The following is a 19247-nucleotide window of genomic DNA, read 5'->3' as shown; positions in this document are numbered from 1 at the left end:
GAAGAAGATTGGGAAAAAGTTTAAAGATTATTTATAGAAATATTGTAAAATTAATGAATGTTAGAAAAATGTTGGAATGAAGTTATATGGCTTTAGTAGAAATGTTATAAGGAATTAGGTATAAATAGATTATTAGAGTATTAAAGGAAAAATAAGGTTAGAATATGTTAAGATAAGTATAGGACAGAAAATAGAGGAAGATGGAAAGGAATTGCTGAAACAATTAATAGAAGTGGAATACAAAAAGGGAGGTGTGAGGAGGTAGTTGAAACAAGTGAATGAAAGATAAGATACTGAAATTGTATGATGTGTGCTAAACTGTTTTTGTTTTGTTTTGTTTAGTTTATTGTCAAAACAAAACAAATTCCTTCCAGTAGCACCTTAAAGACCAACTAAGTCAGTTCTTGGTATGAGCTTTCGTGTGCATGCACACTTCTTCAGATACACAATAGTTTATTGTGTTAGTGTTGTGTAATTTTTTTATATTGTATTGTATTTTTTTTCTTTTTTCTTTTTTTGTAGTGTTTAAAAGCAATAAATATTATTTTTTAAAAAATGGGAAAGGAGTATGACAAGGCTGAATATTGTCTCACTGCTTATTTAACTTATATGCAGAATTCATCATGAGAAAGGCTGGACTGGATGAATCCCAAGCCGGAATTAAGATTGCCGGAAGAAATATCAACACTCTCAGATATGTAGATGACACAACCTTAATGGCAGAAAGTGAGGAGGAATTAAAGAACCTCTTAATGAGGGTGACAGAGGAGAGTGCACAATATGGTCTGAAGCTCAACATCAAAAAAACGAAGATCATGGCCACTGGTCCCATCTCCTCCTGGCAAATAGAAGGAGAAAAAATGGAGGCAGTGAGAGATTTTACTTTCTTGGGTTCCACTGCCGATGGTGACAGCAGTCACGAAATTAAAAGACGCCTGATTCTTGGGAGAAAAGCAATGACAACCCTAGACAGCATCTTAAAAAGCAGAGACATCACCTTGCCAACAAAGGTTCGTATAGTTAAAGCTATGGCTTTCCCAGTAGTGATGTATGGAAGTGAGAGCTGGGCCATAAAGAAGGCTGAACGCCGAAGAATTGATGCTTTTGAATTATGGTGCTGGAGGAGACTCTTGAGAGTCCCATGGACTGCAAGAAGATCAAACCTAGCCATTCTTAAGGAAATCAGCCCTGAGTGCTCACTGGAAGGACACATTGTGAAGCTGAGACTCCAATACTTTGGCCACCTCATGAGAAGAGAAGACTCCCTGGAAAAGACCCTGATGTTGGGGAAGATGGAGGGCACAAGGAGAAGGGACAGCAGAGGATGAGATGGTTGGACAGTGTTCTTGAAGCTACTAATATGAGTTTGACCAAACTGCGGGAGGCAGTGGAAGACAGGAGTGCCTGGCATGCTCTGGTCCATGGGGTCATGAAGAGTTGGACACGACTAAACAACTAAACAAAAACAACATGCATGGGATTGCAGCCTGAACCAGTTGTGAGATTGGTCCTGCAAAGGTTTTGCTTAGACTGATGAAACAGTCCATTTCGCACCCTATTCACAGTGAAATGAATGCCAAATATTCCACATTTTCCTAGTTAATTTTATCTGATCACTGAGCTCTGTGTGCACACAAAAAATGAATATCAAGGTGTTTGTCATATTTTTGAGGCTTCCTCTCAAGTACTCTCCAAGGCTTCACCTCAGAAGCTACCTCAGCCAATTAACTTTCTAAAATCCAGTCATGCAAAATTCTGAAATTCTATTCCATCACTATGATTAAAAGACAGAGTCTGTAAGAGGGTTTTATCTCTCACAAAAGGTAGCTCTGATCAGTTTTTTCCATGTGTGTGCATTGGTGCAAGGCTGTTGACAGATAAGAGGTTTACTAGCAGGTAGACCTTGACAGGTTGTAAGTGTGTGGTCTGAGCATGTCTTCTTTCAATTATTACATTTTGATCCTCCATTCCCATTTTTTCAAAGTGGTCATGTGCACAGATACTTGTTTGCCAATGTACACACATTATTATTTTTTAACTAAAGTGCACAAAAACAAACTTAACCAGCATATTTTGCAATGAGGCAAAATTAAGGGTTGTGAATTTGGGGTGGGGTATATAAACAAAACATTGATTTCTACAATCTCATTTTACAGTGAAATCAGATTTCTTCAAAAGACCTCTCTTGGATCCAGCATTGGAAAGCTGGCCAAGAAAGTCTGCCTATCTTCCTTCCTTCCTTCCTTCCTTCCTTCCTTCCTTCCTTCCTTCCTTCCTTCCTTCCTTCCTTCCTTCCTTCCCTGGCGTGCTTCCCACTTTCAGCAGGAGGATGGTTTTCTAAATATCCTTTTGGATATAAGCCATGATGATCACATGATGCAAGCATTTTGTAAATATTTAAAAACTTGGAGAAAGCTTCAAAAAAACTTTTCTCTCCATAGCCCCAATTCAAGTATGAAATGGACAAGATTCTAGTAAGTTTCAGGTAGCTCAGCCAATACTGTGTGTCCCCCATCATTCTTTCCTCCCTTTTTGTCCTTTACATCACCAGCTCTCTTCCCTTCCCAATTAATGTTTACAGCTCTTGATTTCTGCGTGTGTATCATGGAGGTTTGGCACAAGACTGCTGTGGCACAAAACTTGTATTATTATTATTATTATTATTAAAAAATTAATACTAATAAGTGATTGGCAAATGTGCCTTCATTCCCACAACCTTTCACTACCAATTCATCTTTAGCTGCCGATTCCTGTTGCTGTTGTTTTAATATAGAGGTTTTGTGCAACAGGAGTTGTGTAAAATCTCTGTATTAAAAATAAAAATGGAAGTTTAATAGTTGGTGGGTGTTCTGTGAGCATGCCCTCAGCATGCAGCAACTGGAAACAGGCACCCTTGGAAATATGCGTTTTTCCAGTAACTGAAAGGAACCATCACATCCCGCACCTGCCAATTCTTCCCAAAGAGCCCATTTTATTTTAAACAGCTGCTTTGCACAAGAGCAGTAAGGCACAAAACAGCTGTTACATAGAAATTACAAACCCACAAACATGTCTTTAGCAACAATGGGGGGAAATTGGCATGCTGTATCCTTTCCTTGGGGCTGATGGAAGCAAAATGGCTAGGTTGTGCTCAGGCGAGGAGCAAACAGAAGTAGGGGGCGTGGCAATAAATGGCAGCCAATGAAACATCACCTCACATGTAAAAAAAACCCCTCACCCATGCAATGTGCATCAAGTCAGGTAATGTGTGATTTTTATATATTGCTTTTTGTTCCCTTACTGTACTATCCTCCAAGCTGGGAGAATCTGAATTAATGGAGGATAGCAGGAGAGAGAAATGTGGGTTGAAGGTTGGATGTAGAATGTGTGGGTGCCACAAGAGAGAGAGAGAGAGACAGAAGCAGTTTCAAATCCACATGAAACTTGTGGGTGAGATTGTATTTCACTTTATGGGTAAATTACATTCACTCAACACACTGTTACTTGGGATTTTTGGCTTGGGGATCAAGTGATATGTCTTAATTAGAGTTGTGTTACCAAATAGGCAGGCCAAGGACTAATACAATAGCCACACAAATTACGTGAGATACGGGAAGCTTCAAAAATGCTCAACCACCACCAGAAAAGCCCTGTCACTGGAACCTGTCTGTCTCACATCTCACACCAAGAGAGTAATGGCCCATATATTATTCTCAATATCTGGGCAGCCTCATATTGGCACAGGTGGTCCTTCAGATGAAGGCAACTGTCTTTAATTTTTGCAACAGCAACTGAGAGAAACTTCCAAAATCTGGAGGCTTCATATAGCCAATAAAATTTTGCTCTTTGGGATAATAATGAAAGTTATTTGCAACATTCCCTTTGCCCCTTAATAGCATTCCAGCACTTAAACAAAAGTGCTAGAATTGTTCAAGGCAGTATAAGAGTTAGACCACAAACATGACCAAATAGGTTTACTAACCCTTTCACCCTTAAATAGCACCGGCTTGTTCTGAACAGTGTGTACTTTGTAAATTGTTACATTTAAATCATTTACTATCCTAGACAGTTCTATGAATCATGTTATTAATCATTGTTCTGTTTTCTACAGATGACATTAATTACTATCAAGCTTCTATAACACAAAGCCAGAATGGAAAGAAATTATTGTCAGCAGAAGGGTATCTTTATTTCAGCTTTCCCCAAGAGAAATAGAAGCAAGTCCTTTTCTCTGTTCTTTTTTGAGCAATAAAAGTTTTCCAATCATTTTTATCCTAGAGCATAATATCTACGTACACTTGCTTAATAGTGTTATTACTTCTTCTCTTTTTGCAGACTGAATAGCTTACTGAGAAGGTAATTGTATACAGAAAGAATCCCAAATACCAATCTTTTTTCTAGTTCAAAATCCACCTCAAAGGTCTTTTGAGAAAAAGCTTTTTCACATGCAAACTTGAGAATCATTCATGAGCATCTATATTCAGAAGTAACCCCTACTGATTTAAATGTGGCTTGTGCCCTAGAAATTGTGCTTAGGACTGCAGCCCTAACACCTCTGCTGTTAAAGACCAACTACACATTAATTGTGGGCAAACTACACATTAATGATGTGATTAGCAATCACATGTTATGTGGTTTAAAATTATATATCAATCAGGAGGGTCCTGATTGCTGTCTGGATCACAACTCATGGGTCAATTCAAGCCTTCTCCCAGCTGCATGAAATTGCCCCCTTGGGCCTTTAGCATTAAGTGGGGGATAGCTCCCATCAGTGCCTATGTGAGCTTTTTCCCTAAAATTAATTGCTACATGGGATGGAGGCAGAATTTCTTGGAGACTCCTGCTGGGGAATAAAAGCTTAAACCTCCTTTCTCTACCTGCTGTGACCTTGATAACAACTACACACACACATGCCCAGTATTAAGTTTTAAAATGTGATTGCTAATCGTGTTGTCTGTGTGCCACTTTGAACCACATTTATTCTTTAGTAAGGTGAACAAACAGTGAGTGTGCTGCTGCATGAGGAGAAAATCGCAGCTGTTTCACCGCTCCCCCACTCTTGCTGCTACCCTATCACATTTAGTCTACTCCTTGGGGTGCACATGATCTGTTCGTTGGGCAACTGCTCCTGAAATGAATCTATCCTACCCAAGTTCCAATTGTGCAAGGATAAAAATGCAATTTAAAACTGCTGGCGTAGTTTGTGCTATATAGGACCAATGTGGCCCAGAGGCTAAGCAATCGTTGAATAGTCAAGCAGTTAAGCCAGTAAGTAGAGAAGCAAGAAGGGTATGAGCAGGTAGGCAGGCAAGCCACCAAGCAAGCCAGCATAGTTAAATACATAGTGAGGTGATCAAGAATGGGCAGTTTGAGAAATGCCCAGCCTTTATTAAGAAGCAGATTGTTCAAACACAGAATCCATGCCAAAGTGGAGCTGGAACCCACTTGTGGCATCTGGCAACAGCAACAACAACAACTTCTATTATTTATATGCTGCCCATCTGACTGGGTTGCCCCAGCCGCTCTGGGCGGCTTCTAGCAAAATAAAACATCTAAAAATCAGTTGTTTATCAGCCTTGCTGAGCTTGTAGCTTAGCAGTAGCTTAGAGCCGTCTGAAGTAGCAGTGCCTACACACAACAGACAGCTGATCATCAGTTCTCTCTCTCCTGTATATGTACGAGTGAAAAACAACAACAGGTTGACCAGAGACACGCCATGTCAAACCTTCTCCCTTCTTTAGTGTACTGAGACCTGCATTGAGAAGATTAGCAATCATGAAAAAGAAGCATGAAATATGAGTATTAAAAAAAAGAGTACAGTGGTACCTCAGGTTACAGACGCTTCAGGTTACAGACTCCGCTAATCCAGAAATACTACCTCAGGTTAAGAACTTTGCTTCAGGATGAGAACAGAAATTGTGCAGCGGTGGCGTGGCAGTGGGAGGCCCCATTAGCTAAAGTGGTACCTCAGGTTAAGAACAGTTTCAGGTTAAGAGCGGACCTCCAGAATGAATTATTAAGTTCTTAACCCAAGGTACCACTGTACATTGATTAGAATGGAAGGGTCACTGGGTTTATTTCATATACATGCATACCGAGATGGTGGGGAGTTTAGAACACTTTGGTAGATGTTGGCTTCCTTTTTTTGGGTAGGAATTACATTTGCTATATTCAACCAATTTTACTGGGCAGCACGATGTCACAGCGATTTTTCAAACCACGCTGAGTTGAATATGTTTCAGTTTTGAGTACTTGTAGACATGTCGACCCTTTGACCCTATGGTGTTGACACTCTGAAACTCCCAGTGTGAAAGGATTAAATCAGGCTGTGGGGAGAATTGGATTTACAGTTCATTTGTAAGTCCTTTTCTCCTTCTCTCCATGCTTTCCTCTATCAGCCAATCAGTTTGTCCTGAACACCTATTCAAGCAGCAAAGGAATGAAGGAGATCTAAGAGAGGCATTGAGAAGTACCAGAGTTCAGCACTCCTGACATTATTGGCCTGACATTAGTGCAGCTCAGGAATGAGTTACATAGAAAAAAGGAGTTTTTCAAAAGGAGTCAAGACCTACATTTCAAAGGGGGGGGGGGCCTTAAAAATGGATCCAGGTATTAGCAGATGAGCACATGGTAGATGAAAGCAGTAGCACAGCTACAGTGTCACTGCTTCTCTCTGAGGCTTTTTTCTATACAATCTGTAACTGTGGCTAAACTTTGTTGGCGTGATTCTTTTTATTTGGTTTTTTTCCCTTTTGAGTTGTTTATGGATTTCTAGATTCCCTTCAGTCTCTAAATGTGTGTTTTCAAGTTTCCGTTTGGCTAGCCAAATTAAACAAAGACTGACGCATTTGTTAAATCAGTTTTATAGGGACAGGAAGTTATCCTCCAGCCCTTATCTTTGTGCTGTATCAGGAGGGAACTAGTGTTGAGAGTATGGAGGAAGCACTTGAAAAGCTACCATATTTCACATCAGAATGGAAAGATGCTGAATTTTAATCTTATTTTGATGAATTTGTCCAGCACATATACAAATAACAACACTTGAAGCCCAATAAAACCATGCTTTTCTCAAGGTTGTTACTAAATTCTGTTTCTATCTGTGCTTTTCCATGAGCAAAGCACACAGAAATATCATGTTGTGTCTCCTGACATTTCTTTAGTTTATTTGAACTAGGGATATTCTTCATTGTGCCAGGACTTTTATGCCACTGAACTGATAAATAATAGCAAAACTCCTGGCAGAAATAAACAATAGTGAGAAACTACATTTTTATTGAATTCTTTGAATGTTGTCTTGGCATAATAATTTTGAGCATTAACTGTGTTTCCTAAATTCCCTGTGAAACAGTTTGGGATAACACATTGTCTAAAAGAAGAAATCCAGAGCAGGATCCATATTTATGCCACAGTTCTGCATACAATATACCTTTGTTTCATACTCCAGTCCCTGTTAGAATAATTTGAAGCAACTAATGTTACTTAGTTTCTAGAACCTTATGCAGACAGATACTAAATCCACTGAGTTGTGGTCCTGTATTCCTCTCACAAATGAAAAAGAACTATAAATGTAACCATGTAAATATATAACCATATACTGTAACCAGGCCTCTGGCTGAATAAACATTCTATGGACTTTCAAATGTGTTTGTGGTTTGTTTATGATGATGATGATGATGATGATGATGAGGTATTTTGAGTTCTTACTTTGTATTCTTATGTGATCTTCAGATGAAGGGCAGTATAAAACATTTTATCTCTGTCACTCTACACACACACACACACACACACACACACACACAGTCTTAAAAATACTAAATGGCATTGATTTACAAACAATACACACCTTTGAGTATAGAATCCATATCCAACACCCATGCCTATATCTGTCTCCAGGATGCCGTGTCCTTGCCTGACTCCTGCTTTCTCATAACTAATAGCTTCTTTTAAAACTCCTTTTACTGCACTGCTGTACTTATGAAGAATCAATACTGCATTAATACTCTCCATCTCTCCACGGGGAGTGTGCTTTTACCTATAATCTTACCAGGCAATCAAATGCAGTTTGATTAAAGAAAATGTGCAGGTGCCTTCTGATGTCCCCCTTTAAGGTAGTTTTAAAACTAAAGAAATCAGGAAATAGTTCATAGGGTAGGTTGTATAATATAGCTTCACATTACAAAGTTCACCAGTCACTCTCAGATAATAAAAGATATGTGCTTATGCAAACTAAAAACGGATCTTATTATGACCATTACCTCTACCATTCAGCGGCTGAGTTGTATCCAGAACCTCTAATCATGGATTTCAGGGTGTTAGCAATTCAGTGGCATGATTAATTTGCAAACTGCTTTTGTTCCCAGGAATAGTCACCATGTAGACTACATATAGGACATATAGGACTCAAATTTATAGACAACAAAAAGTCATGCATGAGTCAGCTACCAATGAAGATGGGAAGGGATGAGCAATAGACTAGAAGATGTAACTTAAAAGTAAAGCACAGCTAACTTAATATTATTTTGGAATTAAAAATCCCCCAAACAAATATGACTCTTTCAGATTCACATTTACGACATCTGACCATCCCCAACTGCAGCAGAGAAGAAATTCATGAATGCAGTGTTGAGCAGGATCAGGTCCCAAGGTATGGTCTTAGGACACATAATGCGGCCATCTTGCTGAAGCTAATCAGGTATGTGTTAATGCCTAGGTGGAAAAGATGCCCAAGAACTGTCAGCACCCATGGATTCTGACTGATATGCTGGACTATGGCTGGAGATGGATGCATCTTTACCATCTGGTTTCTTGAACACAAGTCATTAAGTGTTGGCTTATAGGTGTGAAGGAGACATCACACGCCACAGAACCAACTTTCACCTTGCATTCCCTAAGATACAATGCTTTCAAACCGAGTGTAGCCACACATTCAGCTGTAAAATTTCAAATGGGGATAATTGAGGAATATTCATGCATATGAGTGATAATTGATGGATATTCCTGCAGTATGAGTGACCACAAAGATTAGTATAAGATAAACAGGACCTGGGATTTACAGAGGTATGGGGTGATGAAGGTGCATGTGCTGTGCAGTTCTTGTGAAAATGCCAAACCCAGGGACATAGGAGAGAATGTTGTAAGCCCTCTGTGTATGCTCCTTGTCTGAGATGTGGCTGTGTATCTTGGTGCACATACAGTGGTACCTTGGTTATTGAACAAAATGCGTTCTGGGAGGCTGTTTGACTCCCGGAACTGTTCAAAAACCAAGGCAAAGCTTCCAATTGGCTGCAGGAGCCAATCAGAAGTTGTCGGAGGCACACTGGACATTTGGCATCTGAAAATCATTTGAAAACCAGAACACTCACTTCTGGGTTTCAATCGTTCGAGAGCTGATTTGTTCGGGAGCCAAGCCGTTTGAGATCCAAGGTATGACTGTATCTGTTTTATAGTTTCCATGTGCACTGCTATATGCCCTCTTGAGTTAATAAAGTAGTCTGAAAACCATATACAAAGCTACATATTCTGGTGGTTTCTTAAGGAATGCATGGCATTAGTAATCAAAACACACTTTTGGATGAGTCACTGCCCTCTTGTGCTATTGTTGCTTTATTTGCAAAGCACTACAGTACAGTGGTGCCCCGCAAGACGAATGCCTCTCAAGACGAAAAACCCGCTAGACGAAAGGGTTTTCCGTTTTGGAGGCGCTTCGCAAAATGAATTTCCTATGGGCTTGTTTCGCAAGACGAAAATGTCTTGCGAGTTCCTGCGGGTTTTTTTTTCTTTTTCCCTCCTTTTTCTAAGCCGCTAAGCCACTTATCTGCTTATCGGCTAAGCCGATAAGCCGCTAAAAGCCGCTAAAAGCCGCTAATAGCGCTAATAGTGCTAATCCGCTAATCCGTCAATGGGCTTGCTTCGCAAGATGAAAAAACCGCTAGACGAAGAGACTCGCGGAACGGATTCTTTTCATCTTGCGAGGCACCACTGTATCCTGACTGAAACCTGCATGTCATTGTTGTTTAGTCGTTTAGTCGTGTCTGACTCTTTGTGACCCCATGGACCAGAGCACGCCAGGCACTTCTGTCTTCCACTGCCTCCCGCAGTTTGGTCAAACTCATGCTGGTAGCTTCGAGAACACTGTCCAACCATCTCATCCTCTGTCTTTTCCAGGGAGTCTTCTCTTCTCATGAGGTGGCCAAAGTATTGGAGCCTCAGCTTCATGATCTGTCCTTCCAGTGAGCACTCAGGGCTGATTTCCTTAAGAATAGATAGGTTTGATCTTCTTGCAGTCCATGGGACTCACAAGACTCTCCTCCAGCACCATAATTCAAAAGAATCAAGCCTTCTTTATGGTCCAGCTTTCACTTCCATACATCACTACAGGGAAAACCATCGCTTTTAGTATACGGACCTTTGTTGGCAAGGTGATGTCTCTGCTTTTTAAGATGCTGTCTAGGTTTGTCATTGCTTTTCTCCCAAGAAGCAGGCGTCTTTTAATTTTGTGGCTGCTGTCACCATCTGCAATGATCATGGAGCCCAAAAAAGTAAAATCTCTCACTGCCTCCATTTCTTCCCCTTCTATTTGCCAGGAGGTGATAGGCCCAGTGGCCATGATCTTCGTTTTTTGGATGTTGAGCTTCAGACCATATTTTGCGCTCTCCTTTTTCACCCTCAATAAAAGGTTCTTTAATTCCTCCTCACTTTCTGCCATCAAGGTTGTGTCATCTGCATATCTGAGATTGTTGATATTTCTTCCGGCAATCTTAATTCCAGTTTGGGATTCATCCAGTCCAGCCTTTCACATGATGAATTCTGCATATAAGTTAAATAAGCAGGGAGACAATATACAGCCTTGTCGTACTCCTTTCCCAATTTTGAACCAATCAGTTGTTCCATATCCAGTTCTAACTGTAGCTTCTTGTCCCACATAGAGATTTCTCAGGAGATGAGGTGATCAGGCACTCCCATTTCTTTAAGATCTTGCCATAGTTTGCTGTGGTCGACACAGTCAAAGGCTTTTACATAGTCAATGAAGCAGAAGTAGATGTCTTTCTGGAACTCTCTAGCTTTCTCCATAATCCAGCGCATGTTTGCAATTTGGTCTCTGGTTCCTCTCCCTCTTCTAAATCCAGCTTGCACTTCTGGGAGTTCTCGGTCCACATACTGCTTGAGGCTTCCTTGTAGAATTTTAAACAAAACATTGCTAGCGTGTGAAATGAGTGCAATTGTGCAGTGGTTGGAGCATTCTTTGGCACTGCCCTTCTTTGGGATTGGGATGTAGTCTGATCTTCTCCAATCTTCTGGCCACTGCTGAGTTTTCCAAACTTGCTGGCATATTACATGTCATTAAAAGTCATTAAAACACTAATATTGAAATGATAGAAAGCATAATGAATTGCAATATGATGGAAAACAGAAAAATTCTCAGTTAAGCTACTAAATGTATTGCTCTATGGGTAACAGGGTGTGACAGGTAGATAGAAACCCTGCTCAGAAACTGTGCAGTGTACATATGGATACATGTGGAGGAACAGACATGAGGATGAGTGAACCAGACATCGGGGGGGGGGGGAGAGAACCTAAAGCAATTTAGATTTCATCCTCCATCAGATATGAAAGTAATTCGTGAGAAACCTCTGCTCTTCAGAGCTGATTTCTGATTTAACTGATTAGACTGAAAAGGATCATAAAAATGAAGAATGCAATGCATGGGGTCGTTAGAAAGTTCAGCCTAAATGAAGATCAAGTTAAACAAAAGCCCTGTATCTTCCACAGGAAAAATAAAAGATATTACTAAGAGTAAGAGTTAATGTCCCTAGAATAATTTTACATAACAAGATTAATAAAAACATAGGCACTAAGTTCTAATCCTTAAAAAGAAGAAACCAACTGCTTTTTATAAAGAACAAAATTAAATGCAAATAACAGTGGCTTCAATGCAAGTGAAATGAAGCAAAAATCACCATGGTTACCATTAATTTTTAGTTTTCAGATTAATGAAAATCGCAGGAATCAAACGTGATGATGCCAGCTTTGTAAAGCTTTTGAAAAGGTTGAAATTTTATTAAATGAGGAGGAAAGGTAGTGTAAAGGCAGCTGCACGTTTACACCACATAGTCTTAATTAGTGCTGAAAGGAAAGCTCACACAATTATGGCTATTTTCATATTATCAATATTGTTAGCTTAGCATCCTAGCACAGATAAAGAACAGCAAACTCCTTAGAACCCTGTGGAGTATAGTAATTTTCAATTTTAAACCATCATAAAACCCAACAACACAACCTGAAATTTATGCCAAAATATTCTTGGAAAAACCCAAGTTTTGTGGTATGACATGGAAATTCACATTCTTTTTTTTTAAAGCATATTGGCATTTATGTTTTTAAATATAAATCTGATTTTATACATTCATTTCAGTCTTTTCATTATAATTTGAAAACCAAGAAGCTCTTTATGACTCATTTCCCCACAAAACATATCACCTACCTATCCATCACTGATTTGTGCACAATGTACCATATGAGTAAGAAATGACACATCCAAAATCCCTTTGGACATATTCAAAAATGCAAACTAGGAATGGAACATTTGCCATTTGATCACTCTCTTAGGGCCCAATATTATAGAGAAGATCCATCAGCTGAGAGGCTACAGAATTTGACAAAAGCTGTGCTATGTCGGTGGAATACTGGATATGCCACCAACTTGTACTATATTGCCCTCTGCATGCTGAACTGAGAGCTAAGTTTATCCTTGATTTGTTGCTTTAGATACCTGATGTGGATGATCAAGTGAAAATCACACATTTGTTGTCTGGTTTTCACAAATTTGTGACAGCCAATTTTGTGAGATTTGCAGTTGCTTGCCCAGAATTTTTGTGTACGTTTCTCCTAATATACATATTTTTTGCATGCGATTTAGCCTACCAAACACTTTTTTTTTAATTTGCAAGAAATGTAATATAAAACATTTTGGCATGTTATTTTTCAGTAATACTGATTGGGGTAGTTTGAATATCAAGGAATAGCTCAATTTCTGGTTGTCCATTGTTTTGGAAAGGGAAAGTGAACCAAAACAGTCCCCCATTTATTTCACCACGAGAGACCAAAGGCTAGGGTGTAGCTCAGCACTAAATCACAACACACAATTGCATAAACGCCACACAGGGAGATCATAACTTCGGCCATATGGCATAAGGCTATATCCCTCTGGCCACATGTGATGCACACGTAGAGCTCACAAGGGGGAACTCTGGAGAACCAAGCCAAGGCATGACACTGAAAGAGAGTGAGATGCTACTTTGCTGCTTAACACCTTTTGCTCTGCTCCAGCACCTTGAGCAAATGTTTCTACTCAAGCATCAAATAAAGAGGCCTCCCTAACTTCACAGCCTGTAAATGATGTTGCAAAGCTTGAGTATAGCCACTGTTACTGGATATAAAATTTTAGAGATATCTGAATATACTTTATTTAGTACACTATGGCTATGTTTGAAAACTCCTGATCTTATGTATGCACAAACATTAATTTATGGGAAAATATGCATATTCAGAGGGCAGTGTGGTTGCCAGCATATTGACATCTGCAGTACTCCCCCATCTTACCTCTCCATTCTCCAGCGGATGAATCCTAGAGTAATATGAAGTGCATATAACTTCATCATCTTTTGTATACGATGGAGGTCCAGTGCGGGGAAGAATGTTGTAGTGAGTCAGACATTCTGTGTCTGTGATAGCGTAGTACTGCCAGGGCTCATAGTTGACACCATCTAGTGAACGTTCCAAAACCCAGTTTCCAGGTCGTGGTGCATTAGCTGCTTTTAAAATGATATAAGCAATTTGGAACACCTGGGAGAATGTGAGAAAGAAAAAAAATATATATCAGAATAACTGGTTGAAGTATATTTTTCATTTGCTCATTTACCAGCAAGCAATGCCGATTCTAAAGAAGTTTGATATTATAGCTTGGCTTTAGCAAAGTCTGCAGAGAAAACAATAGCATATATCCTGTTTACAGCAACATCCCATACATGAGAAGTGAAGCTGAACATTCGCTCTGTGTTAAACCTCCTGCACTACTGCACTCTATTGTTGTTCTATGGTTGCTCTGCTGTTGCTCGCTTTGGGATAGATGCCTAGCATATAAAGTAGTGTGCAAGGGCTGTACCTCAAGCTCAAGCTCTACCACTAAGCTCCTAGCAGTTCCTATAGCTAATATGAAGGAGCTTGGGTCAAGGGGCTATGAAAGAGGGAGAGGGCAGCAAAGATAAACACTGATTCAGGTTCTAGAACCATCACAATGTAATGTGATGTGCTGTACCCACAAGGGTGCCAACTTGAATAAAATACGGGGCTGGCGACTAGGTAAGACCAACTCCACATAATCAATCACAAGACATGGCACACACACACCATTATACAAATACAAATTTAGTAAATACAGTAATACAATTTCAGTAACCTCACAAAATTGCTACCGCTGAGCTACACCACCCTCCATATATTTTCCAGTCCCCAGTTGGTGTTCCAATCCCATCTGGAAAGCCTTTTTAATCTTTCTTCATCCGAGAAACACCACCCTGAACATTCAGCTGGTGATTTCTACCTGCAGCTTATGAGTACTGCTCTCATATAAGCAGATTATGAACATTTAATCAACACTCATTATGATTTGCTCTTTCACCTGCCTTTCCAACTAATTTACAAAGGATTTATTTTCAACTAACCTACTTACCAAGACTGATACACAAGACACAATTATATTTGAATAAGCTTTGAATATGCTAATAATTTATCTTTTTGTAAATCAGATTTTATTACAACCCAGATAAAAATGAAACAGGTAGATACGAGTATACATCTCAGTAAGAATAATTAAAAGGATTTCATAGATACTAACTCACATTTAGAATGTAGCAAACTCTTAGTCAAAATATATCACAAAGATGGGCAGTTGGATGACTGGGGTATAGGTATTGCCCTCTGAACAACAGTTTATATACTGGAAATCCATCCATTATATAAAGGAAAGTATTAGCATACATTGAAAGGTAATAGGGTTTCATTCTAGATAGCCTCTCCAACACTGTTGTATAATATATAAATCAATATTTATCACACAGAAGAAACACTTCTGTGGTGTAGTGTGGTGTAGTGGTGTGGTGTAGTGTGGTGTAGTGTAGTGGTTAAGAGCGGTGGACTCGTAATCTGGTGAACCGGGTTCGCGTCTCCGCTCCTCCACATGCAGCTGCTGGGTTACCTTGGGCTAGTCACACTACTTTGAAGTCTCTCAGCCCCACTCACCTCACAGAGTGTTTGTTGTGGGGGAGGAAGGGAAAGAAGATTGTTAGCCGCTTTGAGACTCCTTAGGGTAGTGAAAAAGTGGGATATCAAATCCAAACTCCAAACACTATTATGCATCTGCATAGTTTTCCTGGAGATAAGCAGCTGCATGTATTTCTCCAGTTCCAATACAGGCCCTCCTGAAGATAATGGAGAACCACAGCAAACCATCATTTCCATTTCTGGGGTTCTTAAGAAATGCAAGGTGTAAACAGAAATCTTAGTGTTTTCAGTTCTGGAGTTATAGCAAGAAGTATGAAGAATGACAAAGAAAATTTTATAGTGGGAAACTAGAAGACAATGTTCCATATCATTAGTTGGTGAAAGCTTGGGTTTTCACTGGAACTCTGCCAATTCACACCAACTGAAGTTCGTGAATATTATAATTACAGAGTGGAACAGATGAAATAATTAGAGCTGTTTCAGTTTTTTTTTCATGGTAGCTTGGCAGCTTTTCCAGTGTTGGCATTAAAATGTGTAAAGGAGAAAAATGGAGATTTCACACTAATACTTTGCTACTGTAACTAAGTACTTCAGGGGTTTCCCAGCAGAGAATTCTGAGAGCTTTCTAAAAATGAATTTAGTGTCAGCTAACATTTATATTTTGTTGTGTTTTTAATGCTGTGTTCAAGAAAGGTTTCGGGGTGACTGCCTCACTCTCTAAATTATCCACTGGCGAGCATTGTACTGTTTAGTGCTGCATAAAGCTGTATCATGGAGCATTTCCCCTTATTGACCATCTGTGTCCTTTAACTGTGACTTCCAAGCACCTAGCAGCAAACAGAGTGGAATCTATGTCTGTCTGGCTAAGCCTGCTAGAAAAGAGGGTAGTTAACTGTCATCACAACAAACTGGTAGAGCATAAGAAGAGTCCTTTGGGATCAGACCAAAGACTGATCTTGTCCTATTTCAAATAGTGACCAGCCAAATATTTCCAGGAAACCAAGTGGGATATTGTCCTCCCAGCTTTTTATATCCCAGCTACTGGAATACAGAGGGCTGTATCCAACTAACTTAAGAGTCATTGAAATTAATGGACCTATATTCGTCTATAAGAGATTCCCAATTGTGCAATGCTTGGAAATCCATTTTTTCCATCTTTGGAGCACTACAGTAGGAGGACCTGCACCCCTATAGAACAGGGTTAGGCTACATGGTGTTGTTGGGACTCCAACTCTCATCAGCCCAGATAGCATGTCAAATGGTGATGGGAGTAGTAATCTAGCAACATCTGGGGGAAACCCTGCTATAGAACTTGTTCTACTCACTTTCTTGAAGACTAGAAGCCCTGTCCCAGATAGGATACTGACATCCTATTCATAAAGTATACTGAAACATCTTACTTGACTGTGTCAGGCCAAAACGAAGTTCCATCAGGCTGCCACTATTCCCTTGGACTTTTAAGTGATTCCTAGCCAATTAGGTTGCTTCTATTCACTCACATCACCCTAGTCCTATCAAACCCATTGTCCCACACTCACCTCTGATCACTACCTGACAGTTCTTTGTGTCCCATATCTGACTTTTTATCCTTCCTTTCCCTGTCCCTTTCTGCAACAGAAATACATCACCCAAGTGTAATACAGACAACCATTATCTAATGTAGTAGCAAAGTTCTTTCTCCTTCACAACATAGCAGGTGCCTACCAGCACACAGTCGTTCCAGATAATAAGGGAGGAAGTCAACATCACAATTGAGGAGTGACCAGCCCAATGTCATTCAGTAAGCTTCATGGCTGAGTGGGGATTTGAACCCTGGTCTCCTGGTCCTGGTTCAGAAGGGCCATTACCATTTTCACGAGCATGACTCAAAACAGACACTGGAACCTGACTGTTCAAACCTGCTGAATGTTATAGGGAGGAAATACCGTACTGATGGTCATCTTGGGTGACAGTTGCTTACAGGAACTTAGCTATAATCATTATACACTTCCTCAAGGACACAGTGGCAGCAACAAGCTATGTCACAAAAAATGGTTATGCTGTTGTCATTGCTGTTCCTTAGTCTTTCAGCTCTCGCTCACTCGCCTTCCTGACATTTCCAAAACAAACCCTCTACTCTCTTCATTTCCCCACTAAATGACAGAGTGAACTCAAGTCAGTAGTTATAGCCACACTGAATCAGATGAATGGATGTCATTTATAGCAAACAATGTAGTGCAACTTAAATACGGCTAGAGTATATTTTACCCTTTCACAAAATGAAGCCGTTTGAAACGAATTGGTCTGTTTGGAGTGCTTGGTAATTTAAGGTTCTTTTCCTGTTTGAATACCTTGGGAAACGACTGCATTTTACAAGAGCTCCTCTCTGACTTATTATCGTGGGGAGCCATATTCAATTTTCAGCCACCAGTTTTTGGGGATGGAGGGCAAGGAATAAATGGCTCAGTTGTTCTAAAGATGTCCAATTGCATTTATATTACTCCAGCCATAGAGATTATTGGGTCACATAGTACTTAGATGAGAAAAAGAGAGAGAACTGTGAAGCACTCAAATCAACCATTCTAAAAGTTGGGTTATATTCAGTGCTCTGAGTTTAAAATGTTCGCAAAAGGTGGCAGGCTAGCATGAATTTAGCATTGCTCCTAGGAAATGTGGTGTTTCCTTTGACTTGCTATCATATGAGTTAAGGGAGGGAAATTGAATAGGAGCATGATTGAAATCACCAAGGCAGGCAATTGGAAACAATGGGTTGTTCTTTTTTGAATGAAAATCTGAGCCACAGTTTTTTCTTGACACAACTCTCTTCAGTGAATGATCCTCTAATGAAGGATGTGATTCATTCTTAAACCTTAAGTTGCCTTCATCTTGAAGGTCATGTTCAAAGTGTTAACCAAGCAAACATATTTGGAATTCTGAGGCAGCTTTCAGCTAGGTTGATTAACCCCTGGAAATTCTTGCCTGTTTCTATCACATAGCAGCACTCTGTCAATGTAAGGACATAAGAAAAGCACTTTGGAGCAGACCAAAGGCTCACTAATCCTAGCATCCTACTTTTTTCTGTGGCCAGCCAGAAGCCTTCAGGTAGCCCACAGTCAGGGCATGAAAGTAACCCAGTGAAATTTGTATGATTCTCTTTTAAAATCACTGACGTTTAATGGCCATTAGTACATCTTGCAACAGTGAATGCCATAAAATAATTGTGTGCTGTGTGAAGTATCTGACACCTATCTGAAATACATAAATTGTTATCTCAAAGCTCCGGCGCTTAATCCCATGTGTACTGGTACTACCTGTGGTTTATTCAGTATTGAGGAAATACATTCTGCACATGCTCAGGGACAACTCTTTTGAAACTGATGTCTAACCCCAAAGGGATTGTTCAATTGTGGATATTCCATGTGGCAGAAATACATTCTCCACATGCTCAGGGCTTTCAGAACAGGACCTGAGCTTTGTGACCTTTCCCCAGACAACATCTTTGAGAGTTTCTGGTTGAAAGCTGACCATCACTCACCATTTACTTGGATTATCTGTAGCTTTGGTTCATTTATGTTTGCTCAGAATTAACACGTCTTCATTTCAAAAGAACATGGTGTTTTGCTCTGTGATACATGTCATTGAAAGAATTTAAAAAATATTGCTCCAAATTTCACCTCCAGACTCTATTGCTTTGGGCCTATCTGTTCTGCATTACATGGTTCACTTCTCGCCTCAACTCAATGTGCCAGTGCTTACATTTGAAACTCTAACCACCTTTGGTCCTGGGTGAATTGAGGGGTTTTAGTCTCCCATATATAGGCTTCCAAACATTCCTGCTTCTAGCATCTCCCTCAGAATGCCATTTGGCAGCTAGGGATGTGGATCAGACCTGCTTTACTTGTGTCACCAATGGTTTGGAATTGCCTTCCAAGCAGATCTGTATGGACTTATCACTGTATTGCCTCATTGGGCATATGAGTATTCTACATAAGGCTAGGTAGAAATTTAGT

At 39.9% G+C, this 19247-nt stretch overlaps 1 protein-coding gene across 7 annotated transcripts in view; it reads right to left on the bottom strand.

The window, feature by feature from the left end:
- Positions 1-19247, bottom strand: part of LAMA2 (laminin subunit alpha 2) — a 374353-nt gene that overhangs the window by 248533 nt on the left and 106573 nt on the right. For all 7 annotated transcript variants that reach the window (XM_081856105.1, XM_081856106.1, XM_081856108.1 and 4 more), the window contains exon 4: positions 13579-13821. In XM_081856105.1, coding sequence (XP_081712231.1) covers positions 13579-13821 — 243 coding nt within the window. The remainder of the gene's footprint in view (positions 1-13578; positions 13822-19247) is intronic.

The sequence above is a fragment of the Podarcis erhardii genome (assembly GCF_964252035.2).
Source record: "Podarcis erhardii genome assembly, chromosome: 3".
Classification (NCBI taxonomy): domain Eukaryota; kingdom Metazoa; phylum Chordata; class Lepidosauria; order Squamata; family Lacertidae; genus Podarcis; species Podarcis erhardii.
Note: the sequence above shows the minus strand (reverse complement) of the source record. Positions and strands in the feature narration are given on the sequence as shown.